This window comes from Canis aureus, chromosome 7 (assembly GCF_053574225.1).
Source record: "Canis aureus isolate CA01 chromosome 7, VMU_Caureus_v.1.0, whole genome shotgun sequence".
Lineage (NCBI taxonomy): Eukaryota > Metazoa > Chordata > Mammalia > Carnivora > Canidae > Canis > Canis aureus.
Window position 1 is genome coordinate 52,028,267 of NC_135617.1, and position 22,969 is coordinate 52,051,235.

General features: G+C 39.7%; 1 protein-coding gene and 1 long non-coding RNA gene across 5 annotated transcripts in view; one reads left to right on the forward strand and one right to left on the reverse strand.

Annotated features, from left to right (window-relative positions):
• Window positions 1–726: 726 nt before the first annotated feature.
• Window positions 727–21,375, forward strand: LOC144317362 (uncharacterized). Its single transcript, XR_013383329.1, has 3 exons — window positions 727–851; window positions 4,429–4,551; window positions 15,542–21,375. It is a non-coding gene; the product is annotated as an uncharacterized LOC144317362 (long non-coding RNA).
• The window catches only part of FBXO9 (F-box protein 9), a 44,562-nt gene continuing 24,865 nt past the window's right edge, over window positions 3,273–22,969 (reverse strand). For 2 of the 4 annotated variants that reach the window (XM_077903646.1, XM_077903649.1), the window contains 7 exons: window positions 22,776–22,894; window positions 22,466–22,556; window positions 21,705–21,800; window positions 21,286–21,379; window positions 19,422–19,573; window positions 12,586–12,663; window positions 3,273–3,882 (listed from right to left, as the gene is read on the reverse strand). In XM_077903646.1, coding sequence (XP_077759772.1) covers window positions 3,774–3,882; window positions 12,586–12,663; window positions 19,422–19,573; window positions 21,286–21,379; window positions 21,705–21,800; window positions 22,466–22,556; window positions 22,776–22,894 — 739 coding nt within the window. In that variant the 3' untranslated portion in view covers window positions 3,273–3,773. Of the gene's footprint in view, window positions 3,883–12,585; window positions 12,664–19,417; window positions 19,574–21,285; window positions 21,380–21,704; window positions 21,801–22,465; window positions 22,557–22,775; window positions 22,895–22,969 lie in introns of all 4 variants that reach the window. The other 2 variants (XM_077903647.1, XM_077903648.1) reach the window with 2 other exon arrangements.

The following is a 22,969-nucleotide window of genomic DNA, read 5'->3' on the forward strand; positions in this document are numbered from 1 at the left end:
ACTTTGTAGGCCAGAGGGGTTGGCATGGTATGCTAAAAGTTTCTGCTGGAAAAAAAAAAAAAAAGTTGATAGCTTTATGGGGTTTCTCTTGTATATAACTTTTTTTTTCTTGCTGCTTTTGAAACTCTATCATTACTTTTTGCCATTTAAATTATTAATTGCCATTTAAATTATGTCTTGCTGTGGACCTCCTGGGCTCATCTTCTAAGGGGCTTTCTGTGCTTCCTGGGCCTGGATGGCTGTTTTCTAAGTTTTTTCTTTTGTTTTGTTTGAGAGAGCACAAACCATGGGGAGAAGGGCAGAGAGAGAGAGGGAGAAGCAGGCTCCCCGCCGAGCAGGGAGCCCAATGCAGGGCTTGATCCCAGGACCTCAGCATCATGACTTGAGTGGAAGGCAGATGCTTAGGCAATTGAGCCACCCAGGCGCCCCTTTTCAAGTAAATACTCTACCCCCTTCTCTTTCTTCTCTTTCTGGAATCCCTATAATGCAAATGTTATTAAGCTTGATGGTATTGAGTTCCCTTAATTTATGCTCATTTTTTATTCTTTTTATTTTTCTGTTAAGCGTGGTTGCTTTCCTTAGGATCACTGATCTGTTCTTCTGCATCCTCTAATCTGCTGTCCTTTCCCTCTACTGTTAGTTTAATTTCAGTTATTGAATTCTTCGTCTCTGGTTCTTTTTTATATTTCCTCTTTAAGTTCTTACTGAGTTTATCTACTTTTTTTTAAGTAGGCTCCACGCCTGGCATGGAGCCCAACTCACGACAATGAGATCAAGACCTAGCTGAGATGAAGAGTCGGACGCTTAATGAACTGAGTCACCCAGGCATCCCTACCCACATTTTTCTCAAGGTTGGTATCTTTATGACCATTACTTTGAATTTTTTTTTTAGGCATAGCTATGACTTACCTATTTCATTTAGCTCTTTTGTGATTTCTATTTTCTTTAAGACATATTCCTGTGTCCTTTTTTTGTCTTAGTCTCTGTGTTTGTTTCTATGGATTAAGGAAGTCAGCTACGTCTACTGGTCTCTTGAAAGTAGTGACCTTGTGTCCTGTGGTGTCCTGGAGCACAATGCCCCCTGGGCACCAGAATCAGGTGCTCCAGGGGTGTCCCCATGTAGGCTGCATGTACTCTGCTGTGTGGCTATGTTTGCCTGCCCCTAGTCAGCAATAGCCCACTTTGCCTGCTGTGGGCACACCACACAGGGTATAGGGTATCAGGTGCCTGGTATCAATCAATATGGGGCTTGCAGGTGGATGGGATCAGCAGTCAAACTAGGTTTCTGCTATCAGCCTTTCTGCTGTACTTGAGGGCTCTTAGAAGGCCAGGGCTTTCTCCCGGTGGCCCACAGAGGTTTTCATTGATGGGCAGGGCCGGCAGTTGCACTAGATGTGGTATTCATCTTTCTGCCACAGTTATGGGTGCACCAAGCAGCAGGGCTTTTTCCCTGCACAGCCAGGAATCACAAGCTGAGCTGAAACCAAGAGTCAGAGGCTTCAACAACTGCACCACACGGGTGCCGCAGTACATTCAGATTAATACAAAACATAGACATTTATTGTGAGAATATTAGAATATACATAACATCAAAAAACACCCAAAGATAACCAACCAGAAGGAATTTTTGCTGTGTAACCTTTTTCTCCTGTAATATGCAAATCCTGCCACAGAAGCCTCTTAACTACAGGGATGTCCTTTCTTTATTTGAACATTACAAACACCAATAAATACTAGGGGAAGCTGACAGAGCAGTATGTACAGGAACTCCTAAAAAACCAACAAACCACTTTCCAGAAATTGCATTTTATCTCCTTGAGCTGCTCAGATGTCCTCACAGAGAATCTGGCCTAAGCACTAACTGTAGTCAGCTCCCCTTCCTCTTGTGTTTCCTCCACAAGCAACCTTCTCACACCTTAGTGGAGGGTAGGGTAGGAGGGCTCAGGGCTACTGGAGGCTCTCCTTCCCTGAGACTAGACAGCTGGATACTGGTGAGAACCAGCACTAACACTCCATACTTAACTTGCTAGCACCCCGTGTGCCACCTCTAAGTTCCCCTGCAAACCTGCATCATCTAACCCTTCTGCCTCAGCAGGTCTTCCTCACCGAAAGCAGCTCTGGCAGGGACTGGTACCACTCCCAAGTGACTCCTGCCATGATGGGGGGGGTGGGCGGAGAACTCAATATGCCAGTGCACCCCTGGTTAGAGATCAGCCCCACACTGGGTTCTGCACTCAGCACTGAGACTGCTTGAGACTCTCTCTCCCCATCTCTGCCCCTCCCCCTGCACTAAAATAAAAATCTTTTAAAAAATAAAAAACCTGAATGTACAGAAAATGTAATTCAAAAATACTCGTCAGCTACAAGCTAAATACATAGAAGTCTCATTAGTGGGAACAAGGAAAGCTTTGAACTTAGTATCCACTGGCTGTCCACAGCAGCTCTTGACTAATCCAAGCATGGTGGCAAAACAACAGAGAATCTTCGACTCCCACTCTCCTTAGGAATATATTTTTCTAGCTATATTTGACTATGTCCTAGTCAGATGTCCTTTTCACTTGGGTATCAAAACTACTAGTCACATCATGAAGAGCTGCCCTATCTTAGGCATTTTGCTGCTTTCTCTTTTTTTGCTTGAGGAAAACATTGTTTCTCAGATTACTACAGAAAGCTAACCCAAGTAGTAGTCTCTGGATGTTTGGTTTTCACCTTTAATATAACATGCATTGGCTTTTTAAATGAACTGTCCCACACCGAATCACAGGAACTTAGGAAGTATCTTTTAACGTCAACACGAACTGGAAAGCAGCTGTGGTTGCCAATGCTGGTTTCTCAAAGTATGTGCATCTTCAATTCTAGCTGAGCTTGAATTGCCAACACCAGAACTGACTCTGGTACAGGTCTGCCAGACACAAACTCTGAGATCACACAGCCATGGCATCATCACTAGGGAGTCAAAACAGTGCTCCTGGTGGCCAGTGCCCTCCCTGCTTTAATTCTGGATAGAGTTGGGCTTGGGATGGCATGATCATCTGCTGTTAAGAATAGTGATGCCCAGTTGAGTTTGTTGAAGGGCTCTAGGCTTGAGCTCAGTCTTTCTCATTTAACATCACACGTCTGTAAGGTGCCTAGATGAGCTTGGAGTGTGGAGAAGTATGGATATGTGGCTGCATACAGAGACCACGGATGAGAGGAGACAGATTCCTAAGCCTCTGCTGGCTCCCCTAGGGCTGCTTATTATTCTCACATTTAAAAAAGGCCATCCAGAGATATTTTCTTGAAAGAAGTGTTTATTATTTTTATTGGTCAAACAGTTTCAAACAAATTCAGAACAAGTTTTCACATTTTGAGCCTTTAGTGCAAAGACACCGTGTCATGCGTGAAAGAAATGCTGATCCAGTGGAAGCTCCCCTGATGCAATTAAAATATTGGGATGATCAGGAGGAAGGAGACTTGTGTGACAGAAATCTGCTCAGAAATCCTCTTGAAAAAGGACATTATTTAAAGCTCATTTTAAGGTTTTTCACAACATAAATGTGCTTATTAAACAACTTGTGATCTCAACTCCTTAATTTCAAAACAAAATACCCCAAGTATCAACTATCCCTCTAAATAAAAAAAATAATCAATTTATACTCTTCTTAAAAGAACTCTAACAATGTAAAATAAGTTCCAATTCCATATATATATATATGTACATTTATAACTTAGGTGCTCTTTTGCTCTATATACTTTTATTCATGCAACATTGACAGAGGACTGGACGTGAGGCCCTACAGGGGCCTCTCTGAGAAAGCAGTGTAGCTTCTCACTCTGGCAAAGAACAAGGGGGTGTACATCTTGTCGATCTCAAAAGCAGTAACTGCAGTCTCACCAGTGGATCTGGAAGGAAAGCACAAAATCAACAGTCACGAGGAAGTTTCAACTCATTCAAAATCCTCACGTATTTATAGGGGAAGGTTTATCTTATGCTTCTGTCTTTTTTACTTTTAATTCATCTCAGTAAATTCTAAATGACAGAGGTATGACAAGACAAAATCACAGGCTACAATGTATCACTCAGACTGTGTTCCCAAACCAGGGCCTAACACACAATCTAGATGCAGTTTCCAATCAGTCAGGAATTTTCTGAGGAGTGCTCATGAGTCTGCCACCTGGGCCCTCTCCAATCCCCAAAGAAAAGCAGGCAGCCTGCGTGGTAAGACTCCCTGCTCTTCCCTCTAGGAAAGCAGCATTGCCTGGGACAATCCTTTTCTAGCAAATAACCTTCTTGCCCCTGCCCTCCCCTTCTACGAAAACCTTCCATTCTGTACAACTCCTCTGAGCTCCCCTCTACTTGTTAGATGGGACGCTGCCCAATTCATGATTTGTTTATAAAGCCAATTAGACAATTAAAATTCACTTGGTTGAATTTCTGTCATTTAACAGATTTGGTGGCACCAACAGGATCCAAAGTGAACTTCTGACAGCATTTGGGGACGATGAGAACATAGGCATGGTACCTGAGAAGCTCTGGGGTTCCTATCTTTGTCACCCTGTTGAGGGGCATGCGTAAGTTCCTCTCGATTCTGAGCTTTTTGGTCACTTGTTGACATCCAAGCTCCCCATCTAAATGGTATTCCATTCCAGGGCAGGGCAGCTTGAGCTGGCAGATGGTTATGCCTGCAGCCCAGTCCAGCTGGCATATTTGTCCAGAGCCCAACTGAGCCCACAGAAGGGCCTGCCAGAGCCAAGTCCCCAACCCTGCAGGCCACAATATCTGGTGGAAAAGCAACATGCTGTGGGAATCGGTGGTGGTGTGCACAGGGCCTTGCGGCCAAGACGCGGTACTGCCGGAACGGCAAGGTGCACAGGTCTGTCTGTCTTGTTTTGTGTAAAGCCTATCACTAGCGGGGATCTTGGGAGGCCAAAAAGCCGAAAGAATTGGTGGGGATGGTTTGAGTTTTTTAAAGGCTGTTCAAAGTGTTCACCACCTTAAGAAGACCTGGGATAGGATAAGTTGGTGGTGGAACAGGGTATGTTGGCAGAGGTCACCTACCAATCTCAAGAAACTTTCCAGGCAACGAGGCACACTGTAAAACATACACAATCCCCTACCCCATAGCACAGCCCTTGCAGGTGGTAGTTCAGCTCAGGGAAACCCAAGGGCTTAGCTAATGCCTCAAGCATGCCACCTTCTGGCTCATCTGCTTATTTCATGTCTAAGAACTACAGTCCCAGAAGTTTTAGATATTTAACAGAAACAACAAAATCTTCCTAAGCTTGTCATGTGTCCCGAGGAACTCGGCCTGGTAATTGTCAGGATGGGTGCCCCAAAAGAAGGCTGATGTGGGTTAACTCTGTGGCTAGGGTCCTACCAACCTGCTGTCAGCCCTCAGAGGAATCACAACCTGGAAACATGATGGCCATTATGGGGAATGTTCCCATTAGATAAGATCATTGAAGAAGTCCACTTGAAAGCAAGGGCTTCCAAACCAGACAGAATGGGATACCCATTTTATTTGGCATGCAGAAGCCTCCAAAAGGTTTCAAAGTTCTGAAACAGTTTCATTGAAAGATTTTATTACAAAAAGTTAATGTAAAATGAAAAAGAAAAAAAAAAAAAGGTAGGTACCTAAAACAAGCCTGTGAGACTGACATCATTCCTGTTTCCCATCTTCCTCCTTTGGGTACTCATTCTAATCCGAATTTCTTTCCCACTCTGAAGAGACTACACAAACATAAACAACATTGTGCCAAGTTAATGGCCTTACAGACACCCTGTTATCTACCTTCCAAGCAGGGCATCAGGTGAGCCCCTCCCAGAGTTGATGAAGCCGAGGGCAAACTGCTGATAAACTATCCTATTCCTTAGTCGAGAGTGAACTGGCATATACCAGATCGTGCCGAGGGGATGCCGGGAAAACTGGCAGGAGCCAGCAAAAGGTGAAAATTCTTACTGGAATCAGCTCCTCCAAATCTCAAAGAGAAAATAAAATGACACCATCCCTTTCCTTCTAAATCCAGATCCACTGTTTACCGATCCCTTCTCTCCCAGGGACATCTACTACCTTCTTGCTTGTCTGGTTTTACATAACTGGGCCTGACTTTCTGCCTGCTTGGGACATGCAGGATGTTGGTTCTCTCTGGAGCCATCACTGTGAGTGATTCTAGATTCAGGGAAGTTGATAAACTTGTACCCTCCTTGGAGATCCACCTTTTACCCAAAGGAGGCTCTTCAATACTGCCAAAAATGCTTAAAATTAAAATGATGTACTCCAGGGTGAAAAAAGCAAACTGAGGATATCACAGTTGAGTAGATGCAGCAACCTACAATGCCATGAAGTCACAATCTAATTCTCTGGACTGAATTGAAAGCAATGGTCCTTACGTCACAAATCTTTACAAAACCAGAAATGCAGTTCTACAGGTAACTGAAAGTTCCCCTATGCCCTTACCAATCCCAAAATGCCCCATTTATCTCAAATAGCTTGTAAATGATTGGCTTTAGGAAACCAAATTTCTTTGAGAAGGAGCTTGCATTTTTCCCTGTGCCTTTTAAATCTCAGTGTTCCACCCGGGCTTCCCCTGAAATTCTTTAGTCGATCTCTTTACAATGCAAACTTAAGGAGATGATTCTTTCAAGAAAAAACACAATGGGTGAAGTCATTTGGAACTCGACTTACCAAGGACAAATACAACACTGAAGTGTTTTCTCCAAAGATGTGTATAAAGAAAAGCCTTATCCACGCAGCCAGGTAACCTCAACATAGTCCATTCCATCTATCAGAAAAACAAACTCACATCTGACTTTCATAAATCCTTTGTCTAATTTAGGCGGGACTTTCAAAACAAGCTATAAGGTCTCTGAGTCTGTCCATGTGTGTTTTACTTATGAGGTACTTTTCACTTCTAGATGCTATCGCTGAAATGAATTTGTAAAAGAGCTCTATTTAGTGGGTTTGAAGGCAAGTGCCTTTAAGGATGGGCATTCTGAAAATCATAAAGAATGTGATCCAGGAAGATGGTGAAGAGTAGGGTCCTCAACTCACCTGGCCCCACAAACTTACCTAGATAACTTTCAAAACATCCTGAACACCTATGAATTTGACCTGAGATTTAAAGAGAATGGGTGGAATGCTATGGAGAGAAAAGTTTTTGTTTCTAACAAGGTAGGAAGATGGAAAAAAAAAAAAAAAAAGAATAAAATGGGGGAGGGAACCACAAGTAGCCAGGCTAAAGCAGAGGGGGTGAGAGCCTCTGGGGCAGGAAAGCCCAGCCCTGAAGAAGCGGGAACTTAAAAAATTCGTGTAACAGTTTTCCCTGACTGAAAAGTGCTTAGCAGAGAAATTGGGCAGAATCACAGGAGGGGCACCCAGGGGAAAGCTCACCACAAATCGCAGTCCGGTATCGGTAAAGGGCTGGAGCGCCCTCTGGGGCATTTGGGATAAGACAGTCGGGTAGGCAGGCCGGCTCCAGAGCTTCCTTTAACCTAGATCCCAGCAATGGAAGGAGATGGCTGTGCCCCTTTCCCTTTGGTAGAGGTGGTCCCGGGGAGTGAGGATCCAGCAGCACAGAGCCCTGGATCCCAGGGCACCCAAGCAGACAAACCCAGTGATCCTCCATAGAGATTTTGTTACTGCAGAATTGAGATCTAATCAGGCCAAAATTAAAAATAGATTAAATGAGATCCAATCCAAACTGGATGTTCTAACTGCCAGGGTTAATGAGGTGGAAGAGACAGTGAGTGACATAGAAGACAAACTGATGGTAAGGAAGGAAGCTCAGGAAAAAAGACAAAAACAATTAAGAGCCATGAGGAAAGACTTAGGGAAATAAATGAGGGTTTGAGAAGAGGGAATAGACGTCTAATTGGGATTCCAGAAGAGGTGGAGAGAGAGAGAGGACAACAAAGTATATTTGAACAAATCATAGCTGAGAACTTCCCAAATCTGGGGAAGGAAACAGGCATTCAGATCCAAGAGACCGAGGACCCCCTGCCAAAAATAATAAAAATTGTTCAACACCTCAACATTTAATAAACTTGGAAATTTCAAAGATAAAGAGAAAATTCCTAAAGCAGCATGAGACAAGAGATTCTTAACTTATATGGGGAGAAATATCAGATTAACAGTGGACCTCTCCACAGAGACCTGGCAGGCCAGGAAGGGCTGGCATGATATATACAGGGTAGTAAATGAGAAGAACATACAGCCAAGAATACTTCATGCAGCAAGGCTGTTATTCAGAATAGGAGAGATAAAAAGCTTCCAAGACAGGCAGAAACTGAAAGAATATGTGACCACCAAACTGGCTCTGCAAGAAATATTAACGGGGACCCTGTAAAATAAAGAGGGAGCCCAAAGAAACAATCCACAAAAACAGGGACTAAATAGGTAGGTAATACGATAACTCCAAATTCATATACTTCAATAGTTACTCTGAACGTGAATGGGCTAAATGATCCCATCAAAAGACGCAGGGTATTGGACTGGTTAAAAAAATAAGACCCATCTATATGCTGTCTACAAGAGATTCATTTTAGACCTAAGGATGCCTCCAGTCTGAAAATGAATGGGTGTAGAAACATTTACCATTCAAATGGTCCTCAAAAGAAAGCTGGGGTAGCAATCCTCATATCAGTAGTAATACATACTTAAAGGGTCTATCCAACAAGAAGACCTAATAATCATGCATATTTATGCCCCTAATGTGGGAGCTGCCAAGTGTATCAATCAATTAATAACCAAAGTAAAGAGATACTTAGATAATAATACACTAACAGTAAGAGACTTCAACATGGCACTTTCAGCAAATGACAGATATTCTAAGCAGAACCTCACCAAAGAAATAATGGCCTTAAATGATACACTGGACCAAATGGATTTCACAGGTATATACAGAAGTTTACATCCAAATGCAACTGAATACACATTCTTATCAAGTGCACATGGAACTTTCTCCAGAATAGACCACATACTGGGTCACAAATCAGGTCTCAACAGATAACGGAAAGACTGGGATTGTCCCCTGCATATTTTCAGACCACAATGCTTTGAAACTAGAACTCAATCGCAAGAAGAAATTTGGAAGAAACCCAAACAAATGGAGGTTAAAGAGCATCCTACTAAACGATGAATGAGTCAACCAGGAAATTAGAGAAGAATTAAAAAACATTCATGGAAATGTAATGAAAGTGAAGATACAACCATTCAGAATATTTGGGATACAGCAAAAGCGGTCCTAAGAGGGAAATACACTGCAATACAAGCCTCCCTCAAAAAATTGAAAAAAAAACTCAAATACACAAGCTAACCTCGCACCTAAAGGAATTGGAGAAAGAACACGTAAAACTTACACTAAGCAGAGGAGAGATAATAAAGATTCGAGCAGAACTCACTGAAATAGAAACCAGAAAAACTGTCGAACAGATCAACAAAACCAGGAGTTGGTTCTTAGAATTTATAAGATAGATAAACCCCTAGCCAGCCTTATTAAAAAGAAAAGACTCTTGGGCAGCCTGGGTGGCTCAGCGGTTTAGTGCTACCTTTGGCCCAGGATATGATCCTGGAGACCTGAGATCGGGTTCCACATGGGCTCCCTGCATGAAGCCTGCTTTTCCCTCTGCCTGTGTCTCTGCCTCTCTCTCTCTGTGTCTCTCATGAATAAATAAATTAAAAAAAAAAAAAGACTCAAATTAATAAAATCACAAATGAAAGAAGAGAGATCACAACAAATACCAAGGAAATACAAACGATTTTAAAAACATATTATGAGCAGCTATCTGCCAACAAATTAAGGCAATCTAGAAGAAATGTACACATTTCTGGCAAACCACAAATTACCAAAACTGGAACAGGAAGAAATAGAAAATCTGAACAGGCAAATAACCAGAGAGGAAACTGAAGCAGTCATCAAAAACCTCCCAAGACACAAAAGTCCGAGCTAGATGGCTTCCCTGGGGGAATTCTATCAAACATTTAAAGAAGACATGATACCTATTCTACTAAAGTTGTTTTGAAAGATAGAAAGGGAAACACTTCCAAATTCGTTTTATGAGGCCAGCATTACCTTGATTCCAAAATCAGACAAAGTCCCCACCAAAAAGGAGAATTACAGACCAATATCCCTGATGAACATGGATGCAAAAATTCTTACCGAGATACTAGCCAATAGGATCCAAGAGTACATTAAGAGGATTATTCACCATGACCAAGTGGGATTTATCCCCGGAATGCAAGGGTGGTTCAACACTTACAAAACAATCAATGTGACAAATCACATCAACAAGAGAAAAGACGAGCCATATGATCCTCTCAATAGAGGCAGAGAAAGCATCTGACAAAATACAGCATCCATTCCTGATTAAAACTCTTTAAATGCAGGGATAGAGGGGATATTCCTCAATATCTTAAAAGCTATTTTATCCTGATGAAGCCATCATATTGGTTTTAAGATGAAAAGCTCACAGCAAATATCATTCTCAATGGGGAAAAACTGAGAGCCTTTCCCCTAAGATCAGGAACACGATAGGGATGTCCACTCTCACCACTGCTATTCAACATAGTACTAGAAGTCCTAGCCTCAGCAGTCAGACAACAGAAAGAAATAAAAGGCATTCAAATTGGCAAAGAAGAAGTCAAACTCTCCCTCTTTGTAGATGACATAATACTGTATATAGAAAACCCAAAAAGTCCACCCCAAGATTGCTAGAACTCATACAGCAATTCGGCAATGTGGCAGGATACAAAATCAATGTACAGAAATCAGTTGCATTTCTATACACTAACAATGAGACTGAAGAAAGAGAAATTAAGGAATCAATTCCATTTACAATTGCACCCAAAACCGTAAGATACCTAGGAATAAACCTAACCATAGAGGTAAAGAATCTATGCCCAAAAAAACTACAAAACACTTCTGAAAGAAATTGAGGAAGACACAAAGAGATAGAAAAACATTCTATGCTCATGGATTGGAAGAATAAATATTGTGAAAATGTCTATGCTACCCAGGGCAATTTACATGTTCAATGCAATCCCCATCAAAATACCATAGACTTCACAGAGTTGGGACAAATAATATTAAGATTTGTATGGAATCAGAAAAGACCCCAAATAGCCAGAGGAATATTGAAAAAGAAAACCAATGGCAGGGGCATCACAATGCCAGATTTCAAGCTGTATTACAAAGCTGTGATCATCAAGACAGTGTGGTACTGGCATAAAAACAGACACATAGATCAATGGAACAGAATAGAGAACCCAGAAATGGAGTCTCAATTCTATGGTCAACTAATATTTGACAAAGCAGGAAAGACTATCCATTGGAAAAAGGACAGTCTCTTCAATAAAGGTGCTGAGAAAATTGGACATCCACATGCAGAAGAATGAAACTAGACCATTCTCTTACACCATACACAAAGATAAACTCAAATGGTTGAAAGATCTAAATGTGAGACAAGAATCCATCAAACTGCTAAAGGAGAACACAGGCAACACCCTTTTTGAACTTGGCCACAGCAACTTCTTGCAAGATACATCTATGAAGGCAAGGGATACAAAAGCAAAAATGAACTACTGGAACTTCATCAGCATAAAAAGCTTCTGCACAGCAAAAGAAACAGTCAAAAAGGAGGCGGGATCCCTGGGTGGCGCAGCGGTTTGGCGCCTGCCTTTGGCCCAGGGCGCGATCCTGGAGACCCCGGATCGAATCCCACATCGGGCTCCCGGTGCATGGAGCCTGCTTCTCCCTCTGCCTATGTCTCTCTGCCTCTCTCTCTTTCTCTATCTGTGATTATCATAAATAAATAAAAATTAAAAAAAAAAAAAAAAGGAGGCGACCCGCGGCGCCCTGGGAGGGTTGGCCCTCCGATGGCGGGTCCCGTGCAGGCCGGCGGGGCAAGAACCCTGGACCTGCTCCGGGCCTTGCCCCGTGTGAGCTTGGCCAACCTAAAACCAAATCCAGGCTCCAGGAAACCGGAAAGACGGCGAAGAGGTCAGAGAAGAGGTAGAAAATGTGGCCGAGGCCATAAAGGAGAGCGGCAGAGAGGAACCCGGCCCAGACTGGGTTTTGAGGGAGGCCAAACCCCATTTTACATTTGAATCCCAAAATACAGGTTTAATGAAGGTCATAGCTTCAGACGCCAGTATCAGCCTTTGAGTCTCAATAGATTGCAATATCTTATTGATTTGGGTCGCGTGGATCCTACTCAACCTATTGACCTAACTCAACTTGTCAATGGGAGAGGTGTGACCATCCAGCCACTTAAAAGGGATTATGGTGTCCAGCTGGTAGAGGAGGGTGCTGACACCTTTAAGGCGAAAGTTAATATTGAAGTACAGTTGGCTTCAGAATTAGCCATTGCTGCAATTGAAAAAAATGGTGGTGTTGTTACTACAGCTTTTTATGATCCAAGAAGTCTAGAAATTCTGTGCAAACCTGTTCCATTCTTTCTGCGTGGACAACCTATTCCAAAACGAATGCTTCCTCCTGAAGCACTGGTACCGTATTATACCGATGCAAAGAATCGTGGTTACCTGGCGGATCCTGCCAAATTTCCTGAAGCAAGACTTGAACTTGCCAAGAAGTACGGCTATATTTTACCTGATATCGCTAAAGACGAGCTCTTCAAAATGCTTAGTACTCGAAAGGATCCAAGGCAGATTTTCTTTGGTCTTGCCCCTGGATGGGTGGTGAATATGACAGATAAGAAAATCCTAAAACCTACAGATGAGAATCTCCTCAAGTATTATAGCTCATGAATTCTCTTTCAAGAAAGCAGAGTTGTAAAAGAGTTCTGGAAGAAAAGGGACTGAAACATAGATATTTCTCATGGTCTCATCTTGATTTGTGATTCTCTAGGTGTTGATGATAATTTCCCCTGTAACCCTATTTCCATTTTTATCTAAAATTGAAATAAAAAATGCAATAAGCAAAAAAAAAAAAAGAAACAGTCAACAAAACTAAAAGACAACCTACAGAATGGGAGAAGATATTTGCAAATGACATATCAGATAAAGGGCTAGTATCCAAGATCTATAAAGAACTTATTTTTTAAACTCAACACCCAAGAAACAAACCATCCAATCATGAAATGGGCAGACATTTCACCAAAGAAGACATAGACATGGCCAACAAGCACATGAGAAAATGCTCCGCATCACTTGCCATCAGGGAAATACAAATCAAAACCACAATGAGATACCACCTCACACCAGTGAGAATGGCAAAAATTAACAAGACAGGCAACAATAAATGCTGGAAAAGATGTTGAGAAAGGGGAACCTTCTTACACTGTTGGTGTGAATGTGAACTAGTGCAGCCACTCTGGAAAACTGTGTGGAGGTTCCTCAAAGAGTTAAAAATAGAGCTACCCTACAACCCAACAATTGTACTGCTGGGGATTTACCCCAAAGATACAGATGTAGTGAAATACCAGGACACCTGCACCCCAATGTTCATAGCAACAATGTCCACAATAGCCAAGTGTGGAAGGAGCCTCGATGCCCTTTGACAAATGAATGGACAAAAAATGTGGTGTGTGTGTGTATATATAGATATATATATACATATATATCTATCACAATGAAATATTACTCAGTCATCAGAAAGGATGAATACCCACCATTTGCTTTGACGTGGATGGAACTGAAGGGTATTATGCTGAGTAAAATATGTCACTCGGAGGAGGACAATCATCATATGAATTCACTCTTATGGGTAATATAAGAAATAGTTAAAGAGACTAGAAGGGAAAGAAGGGGTATTGAGTGGGAAAAATTAGAGAGGGAGACAAACCATGAGAGACTCCTAACTCTGAGAATCAAACAAAGGGTTGCAGGAGGGAAGGTGAGTGGGGGGTTGGGGTACCTGGGTGATGGGCACTGAGGAGGGCACTTGATGGGATGGAGCACTGGGTGTTATGCTATATGTTGGGAAATCAAACTTCAATAAGAACAAATGAAGGAAAAAAAAAAGAATGTGATACAGAAAACATTTGATATAAAAGCTAGATTATGGTTGATGGTTTAATTAAAACAGACATGTTTTTAGTTATTAACATTAAATATAAAACTTAATCTACCTTAGTTTACTAGTCATATAAATTCATATTCTCTCTTATTAGATATGTCCACACAAAAAATAATAGCTTAGGGTAATGACTGAATTTGTCTAATGTTTAATAAAGTGTCTGTAGGTAATCTAAACATCACTCAAGAAAACAGGTAAGCAAAACAGAAGTTTAGAAACAAGCTTTTCAGCAATAATTATGTCTACTTAGTTTTCCCAGGCCTTTTTGTTTTTTGATAATCTAAAATCTTAAAGTTTTAAAATGATGAATAAAGTTAAATCCAATCAATACCTAGATCTTTTCCAAATAAGATAAAGTACTAAAAACATTAATTAGTAAATTTTTGGCTTCATATTACAGAGAAAAAATGTAAAACAGTACATGCTTCTAGAAATTTTATAATGTATCATTAATATACACATTTAAAAAATGCTAGTGTAAAAGTTCACAATTGCTTACTTCTTAGTTTTCACTAGAAATTAAAGCTTCTAAGGGTTAAGAATTCTATTTCATATGTCATTAAAGCTACTAAAATAAGAAAAAAATTAATTTTTAAAAAATTTTAAAAATAAAAAAATAAAAGTAGTAAGGGAAAAACATCTTTGTATGCCAAAAAAGCAGGATGTGCTTTTCATAAAATAAAGTATGAGAAATAGAGATGTATTTTTTGTTGAGGAGAAAGAGTCTGTGTTGTTTAAAAGGAAAAAAAGGGACTAAATGGGAATGTAGAAAAGAGGTTGTAAAAAGGTTTGTGGAAACAAATCTTTGAAAAAGAATTTTAATGAGTGGTCAAGCTGGTTAAAATTTAAAAATATTTTTTAAAAATGAGTTTTAATATTCAAGTAAGATGGTGCAAAATTAGAATCTGGCTTTTGCTTTGTTAAAAAAACAAAGTTTTCTTGGACATTGGTCTCCTTTTGATAAGACTGCAGTTTCATAATGATCTGTAATCCTACTTATTAGGCAAGTGCTTTTAAAGCACTTTTAAACCTTTTTGAAAAATTTTTGACAATCTTCCAAAGGACTTGTTAAACTAATGAGGCTTATTCAACTATGCAAATTACCAGGGAAGCACTGCCAACTAAGTTAATACTAAGCCTTCTTTGTGGCACTTATATAGAAAGTCCACTCTGCTTCCACAAAAATGGCCCCTGATCACCAGACTTGCAATCCTGATGTCCTTGTAACATGGTAACAGCCTGCTTCTAAATTGAAGACACTGAAATGAGTGAGCATTGACCGCAAATTAAACACACACTTGGGGTTATAGAAACCCAAGACAGCCCAATTCTTCCTGGCTCTCTAGCAAATCCCATATTTTAATTTTTGTATTCCTTCACGCACCATAGCACATTTACAAAGACTCAAGTTATAAACAGACATTGATAGACTTCTTTAAAATGACAAAAACAGTCTACCAGCAATGTGTGACCTATTTGGTCACCACCAATCACCTCCCCACACCTAAAAACCTATTTTTGTTCCCAGGGGCCTCAAAGCTCGGTCTTCTGGACCCTTTGAACACTTGGAGCTGTACTTCAATCAACTGCCTGCCACTTAGTGTGGCTTATCATTAGGTTCTTGTTATTGTATGTGTGTTTTCTAGATGGGTTGAGATTTCCCTTGTTGTATGACTGATGCCCTCACAGGAAAAACCAACCAATCAACCAAACTTTAAGAATATGTTTCCCACTTAGGGTATAATTTCCACTATCTCCAGTGATCAAGGCAGCCATTTCACTGGACAAATCATTTGAGCCCAACAAAAACCCTACAAACTTCTTGGAATTCTATCACATAAAGAAGGTACACAACCTTCTGGTCTCTTGTTGCCTCATGCTTGTATGACGACGAGCTACTATAAATCTCTAATGTCTTATGCTCAGGCCTGTGTCAACCACAGATTCAAGAAGCTTTCCTGGATCCCAATTCAAAGAAACCTGTTAGTCACAGAATTTGGTGAGTGTATAAACGTCACCAGAGGAAAATCACACTCCAGCCCCACTGGAAAGAAGACCTTAGCAGGTGCTCCTGACCACTGACACTGCTGCAAAACTAAAAACCATTAAGTCTTGGGTACACAGCATACAGAGAAGGCTCCACCTGGTCCTGTACAGATGCTAGAGACCTCCACATCAAACTGATGAGGAAGAGAAGTAGCTGACAGACAGGCAGGCTGATTCCACCCCAAATGATGGATGGAGACTTCATTCGCTAACTAAACGTAAACCCCTTTCTCCTTTTCCTTTCCTTCACTCTGGCCTTGCCCTGGAAAGACAACACCCTCATCTGTATCTCCCAGGCTAAGGGAGGGGGTAGTGGGTATAACCTCTGGAATTTAAAACCACCTTTTATTTCAGGCTAGGAGAAGATCAAACTGTGCCTCTAAGCAAAATAAGGGATCTCTTTGGTTGACTCTCCTAAATTTACATTGTTGGAATTAAAAAGGAGACATTCATGATTCAGATTCACTCTTTTTCATAGGTCTCTATTTCCCTGGTTAGGGATACAAATAAATGAGGCTATGATCAATTCTCAAAATTACTGCAAAGTCTGCTGCTAAAGCAATAGTAGCACAACAAAGATCCTAAGACTCTCCAGCCAAAGTTGTCCTTGATTATCTTTTAGCTGGGCAAGGAGGTGGATTGTCTGTGTTGTGGCCAATACCACCTCGTATGCTTGGATTTAACACTTATGGTGAAGTTAGAACTCAATTATAGAAGATCACTGAGCAAGGCACTGGGCTTAAAAAGATGACTCCTTCAGCAGAATCTTTTTTTGACTATTTATTTTTGATTGGTTTGGTTGGGTCTTGGGGACCATGGCTCTAAAGTATACTCCAACTATCGGGGATTATCCTAATAATAATAACAATCTATGGTAATAGTATTCTCTTTGGTAAATTATATTCTCTGAAAAGCTTTAAATGTATGTTCACTGTCACTAATCACCAAATGATTTAAGTCTGGAACATAAACCTGATGTTGTGACTATAAATATCATAGAGATTAAGGAAAAGCATCATGACCTATAGGAACCACACAAAGAACAACAATAGCTGTGAGAACTACAAAAGGGTAATTGAGAGTTAGTGTAATGCCTTAAATTTTGGTCACATCTCTCAGTTAGGCTGAGAGTCTAATAAAAAGGAGGAACTGTTAAAAAGAAAACCACAGGCCCCAAATGGCATCACTCAGAATGAGTTTCCAAACCAGGGCTTAATATATAATTTAATTGCAGTTTCAACCTTCCTCAGAAATGCAGTCTTAACTGGTAAGTCAGAAATTTATTGATGGGTACCCACCTGAGCCCTCTCCCACCCCTCAAAGGAAGAGGAGGAGTCTGCATAAGATGCTCTGCTCTTCCTTCTAAGGGAAGTGTCTTTGCCTGAAACAATCCTTTTCTTTTGCTAATAACCTTCTTGCCCCACTCTTCTTTTATTAAAACCTTCCATTTTGTACAACTCCTCAGAGCACCCCCATTCATGCATCATTTAATAAATCCAATTAGATCTTAAAAATTTACTTGGTTAAATTTTTGTTATTTAACAAGCATACTGTAAAAAGCTTGAAAAATTTAGAAAAGTACAAAGAAAAATCACTCCTCATTCTACCACGTAGACATAACAATATGAGGTATGGTTGACCCTTGAACAACATAAGGGTTGGGTGCCAAACTCCCACAGTTAAAAATCCGCATATAATTTCTGATTCCCCAGAAACGTAACTACTAATAATCTACTGATCAGAAAGAAGTCAGTAATCCTGCTTTTAATTTATCATTCTGACATATGCATTTCATCACATTATTAAATACTCTTCAGAAGCCCTTTCTAGTGCCTGCATAATATTTCACTGTCTGCCTGTATCACAATTTCCTTAATAATTCCCTTTCTGTTGGAGATTTAGGTTGTTTGGTAATTTAAAATAATGTAATATTTTTTATTATGTCCTTTGAACAGATTCCTTAAAAATTCTAAGTAAAAGGCTACAGACATTTTAAGGATTTTGTTAAAATGTAATTTAGGAAGAATTATAATCCTGGAATAGAATTTGATGACTTAATATTTGCATGATCGACAGCATCATCCCAGTTGGGAGGGAGCGGAAGCAGATGACAAGTAATACTACTACAGTCCTTTATTTTGTTCCCCAAAAGGGAAAAATAAACAAAGGCAGAAAATTCAAGCGACTTTATAAATACAGTAAGGAAGTCAATGTCACTGTTATTAGTTACAAAAGACACCTATTATAATGTCCTTTTTTCTCTTAAAGCATGATGTTTTCTATTTCTTTGGTACTCCCTGAGTTTGGTGTCTTTCTTGAGAATAAAAAAAAAAACATTCCACTGCATATTCACTGAGAGAAGCTAAAAGGAGATATACGACTGGTAAGTTAAGAATGAAAAGAAAGAAAAATACTTTCTCAGTTCTCAGGACCCTCCATACAAGAGGACAAAGGGTGGAAACAGGATGCAGGAAGTTTGCAACCCAGTGGTCGAGGTTGTGAAGTAGGTTAATAGAAGGTGACTTCAAAACTTGTCTCTCAGAATTTTAGATTCAATTTTGGAACTGAGAGACCTTGACTACACACAACATTTTTTCAAATCTAACAACAGCAAATCTCACTATTCACATAAAATGATGTTTTACTTACTTCTATATTGCTCCTTTCTCTCTCACATTCTTCTGTTCCTTAATCCTAACACAAAGAGCTTTAAATAGAAACCCCCTAATAGATTTGGCTTTGGAACACATGACATCTTTTTAGAAGACTTACTCTCCTAGCTACAATTTTATTAAAATCAGTGCATAATCCCAGAGGATTATGGAAACTGGAAATAAAGTAAAAGTAAAAAAAAAAAAAAAAAAATTGGTAAGAATGAAACACAGGAGAAGAAAAAAGATTTGATGTTTTAAAAAGGCCTTAAGTTAATGAGTAGGTAATGTACAGACGGCTTAGAGGTGGACTGAGTACCATTCTGCTCACAGAGTGCTGCTTTCACTTCCAAAGTGGTGGCACCCATTCCCATTCCTATTCCTACAGGCACTGAGGAGAGTTCCACCTCCTGGTCCACTCTTTTGGTGCCTGACAGAATAATACCCTTACCAAAAAGACTGTCATTGGCCAGGAATCTCTCCCTGGCACCATTATCATGCTGGCAGCTCTCTACATAAAGCACAGCAAACTCTGGAGGCATCTATAGTAGCAGTACCATTTAATTATACTTTGTAATGTAATGTTATGGAACATAATGTTTTATAATATAATGTTGACTCAGAGGACTTTAAAACCTATCAGAGTTTTCTAAGCCTGACAGGAAGTACACATTTATTTGCAACTTTGGTATTTGTATGATATTCACCTACTTGTAAGTAACATGACAAGAATGATGTATCCAGATGAGTTTGTTGAATCTCTGGTGGCCACTGGAACACAGCTGGAGCCCCACATGGAAACTCTGATCTGCTTCTTGTACAGGGACCCGACGGAAGTATCTGTATTTATAGTCAAGTGGTTTCTATAAAAGAGAAAGTGTATGAGCTATAATGAAACCTCCCCTCATTGATACATAATATGTTCCTATAGTATTTATATGTAAGAGTGATACTAAAAGTAACATAATAACTGCACATGGTACAGGGTTCTTGGGTATCAAATGAGAAGGTGTATGAGGCCCTAAAAAATGTTAAGCACTCTAAAAATAAGGTTTTTCTCTCCATCATCATCTCAGTTAATCAACATAATAACCCTAAGTGTTAAATATGATTGTACAGCAGCCCCGGTGGCTCAGCAGTTTAGTGCCGCCTTCAGCCCAGGGCCTGATCCTGGAGACCCAGGATCAAGTCCCACATCCGGCTCCCTGCATGTAGCCTGCTTCTCCCTCTGCCTGTGTCTGTGCATCTTTCTCTCTATGTGTGTCTCTCATGAATAAATAAATAAAATCTTTAAGTAAGTAAGTAAATAAATAAATAAGATGGTACACTGCTATTTAACGGCTGAAAGACTGAAGACACCAGGAAGATTAAACAAATTAACTAAAATTACACAGTAGTTTCAGAGTTGGAAATGAAAACTTTTGTCTTCTCCATGTAAGCCTAACATTTCCTTCAACTGAAAATATGGGAATTTTTAAAGAGGCAAAGTGATAAATTGGTGAAAGATGCAGAAGAAGCATGGAGTACAACTTATCTTTTGTGGTAATGGTAAAAGAGTCAATGAAGAAACAGATGTGGACGACACTCATTTTTGAATCACACTTTTGCAAATACTATTGCTAACAACACAAGAATGGCCACAGTATACATGGCTTCACTGTATCATACTCTGAAGAGAAAACTGGTACTCAATGTAAGAGTTCCTAAACTCTTTTACAAGATCTAAAAAACAAGGGCCTCACAACTCCCCAAAACTCATGGCCAAGGTCACAGCCATAGCAGCTACCTCTCGCCCCTCAGACTGCTGCCCCAGGGAACTACAGCCTATCAGAAGTAGGCAAGGAAGCTAGCAAGGGACTCAGATGAAACTCTGCCCTAACCATCCTGACACATGCCAGGGAAGAGAGGAGGCTCTAAGGAAAACTCTAAAAACTGTATTAATTATAAAAGCATTAGGCAAGTATTTATTCCAACTACATCACAACTGACTCTTGGATATACATTTTTAAAACCAGCATTAAAAAATGCATATAGAGAAAAGTTGTGAAAAAAATTAGGCCCCCTCAATGTGTTAGTTAAAAATACTCTAAAATGTAGTAATTCAACAATATTTGCTTGGCATTTTTCCCCCTTTTCTAAGAAGAAGAAAATTATCTAACTTTAGCTTATTTCCAGTAGAAATTAAAATTCTGTTAAGAGTATTCTTGAGAAAAAACTATCTATATGGGCTAACTTATGAAAGAAATCCCTTATGATTCAAAACAAGAATCGCTAAAAAAACATAGGTATAGTTTTACTAGTTATTTCATAGCATATTTTGGCTTTTCATTTTCTAATGTAAAAAAGACCAGAAAAGGAAATCATTTAGAGAAAAACAAAGTGATCCAACTAAAAAAAACCCCACATTTTAGAAAACCCTCCAGCTCTCTTCAGAGAAATGCTGTAAGTAAACAAACATTTTGTGTAACAGTATACATTATGAAACAGTATTTTCTTATCCTTTCAAATCAAGAGTGTCTGAATGAGTAAGGTACTAAAATAAAAAGAGAACTTCTAATTCCACTTGCATACTCACCTCTTCTTTTTTCTTAGTTATTACAGCAAATACTTTGGTCTGATTGTCTGTATCTTGAGACAAGCGATAATGACCCAGTAGAATTGCATCAGTTCTAAAAATTAAAAAATACAATTAAAGACCAAGTCTATTAATCATGTATTTACATAATTTAAGAAATAATGGGTTCTAACAGTGGTTACTCGACTGCCTGAGAAGAATCAGTTGGGATGTGATTAAACTTAGCTTGCTAAGGCTCCCAAGATCTACCGAAAATTATACCTAGGGAGAGAGGGCCAGGAACTGGTATTTTTCACAAAGGCCCCTGCTGAGTGCTGTTTTAATCATCTGATACTAAGCTAAGGAAGCACTGGATTACATTAACCTCCAAGTAACCATATAAAATATGAACTGGATAGAAAACTAAAGAAAAATACTACCTGGTATTCCTAGTTCTTAAACGAGGAACAATGGACTGAGGCTCTTCAGGGGTTGTCAACACCATCACATGGCCATCAGGGAAGAATCTTATGTACCTGTGTAAAAAGAAAAAGAACACCAAAAAAACACCACACACATACAAAGTATAAAACATGTCCTTATTTCCTGGCACCTAAACCTGTTCATTGCTGTGAAATCAAATCAGAAATACGATGGCCAAAAAACTGGCAAAACATCATTAAAACAAACACAACTGGCAACCTGTGGGGCCAGCAAAAAAGAAGTAAAGGCATTCTTTTATACTTCTTAGAGGGAGGTGCTGAACTTTCAGTTTTACTCCTGAATAAAAACAAATACACCCCTATGATAGCTGTGTGCATTTTTTCCTAAAGTACTAATTAATGTGAAAAGTGAGATCTAATGATCATACACAGTAGTTAATGTCTACTGATTTCTCAAGGACAGTAAAGCTGAATGATATAGCACAAGCTAGCTGAAAAGGCAAATGAGTCCCACCAACAGCAAAATACTAAGAGCTCTAAAACAATTGATTCTCAGATTTAGAGGCTAGGAGGAATTCAACAATTTGTATTAACTTATTGGTTCTCTGAGTGCAGTTCCTGTTACAAAACTGGATAAAAATACTGAGGGTCATTCTGTGGATAAATATAAAGGCCACAAAGAACAGCTGCCCGGTAACTAATGAATTAATACTTGGAGAGAGAGAATTTTTCACTCACTCAGTTTACTACAGTTGTACCTGTAATATTCCACTTGGTGCCAGGCTCTATAGAAACCATCAAGAGACTGTTCCCCTTGACGAATATATGTCGTTTTACTGATATACACTCCTATAAAAAAGAAAAAAAAAACTTTTTTTCTAAGTAGGAACATAAATAAAATTTTTACAGTTAAAATCAGCTAACATGTTTCCAGCTTTATTTTTATTGTGGTTTCCTTTAAGTATGATCAGAGTATTTAGGTGTGTCACAGAAAAATAAGATTGTGTATTTATCAAAATCAGCATGAAAGACCACTATTTCTCCTGAGTTCTAAAGAGTTCAACTTACCATCAAACCGAACACGGGGCCTTTCTAAAAACATCTCTCTCCAGGATGTGTATGGAACAAGTTTAATACAGCTTCTGCCCCAAACTTTCAAGCAGGCCAAACGCCATATTTCAGGGTCTCTAGGTAATAAAAGCAGAACATCAATTTATAAAAAAGGCTAAGTCCCTAAATGCAGAAATATTTCTGCTATCAGC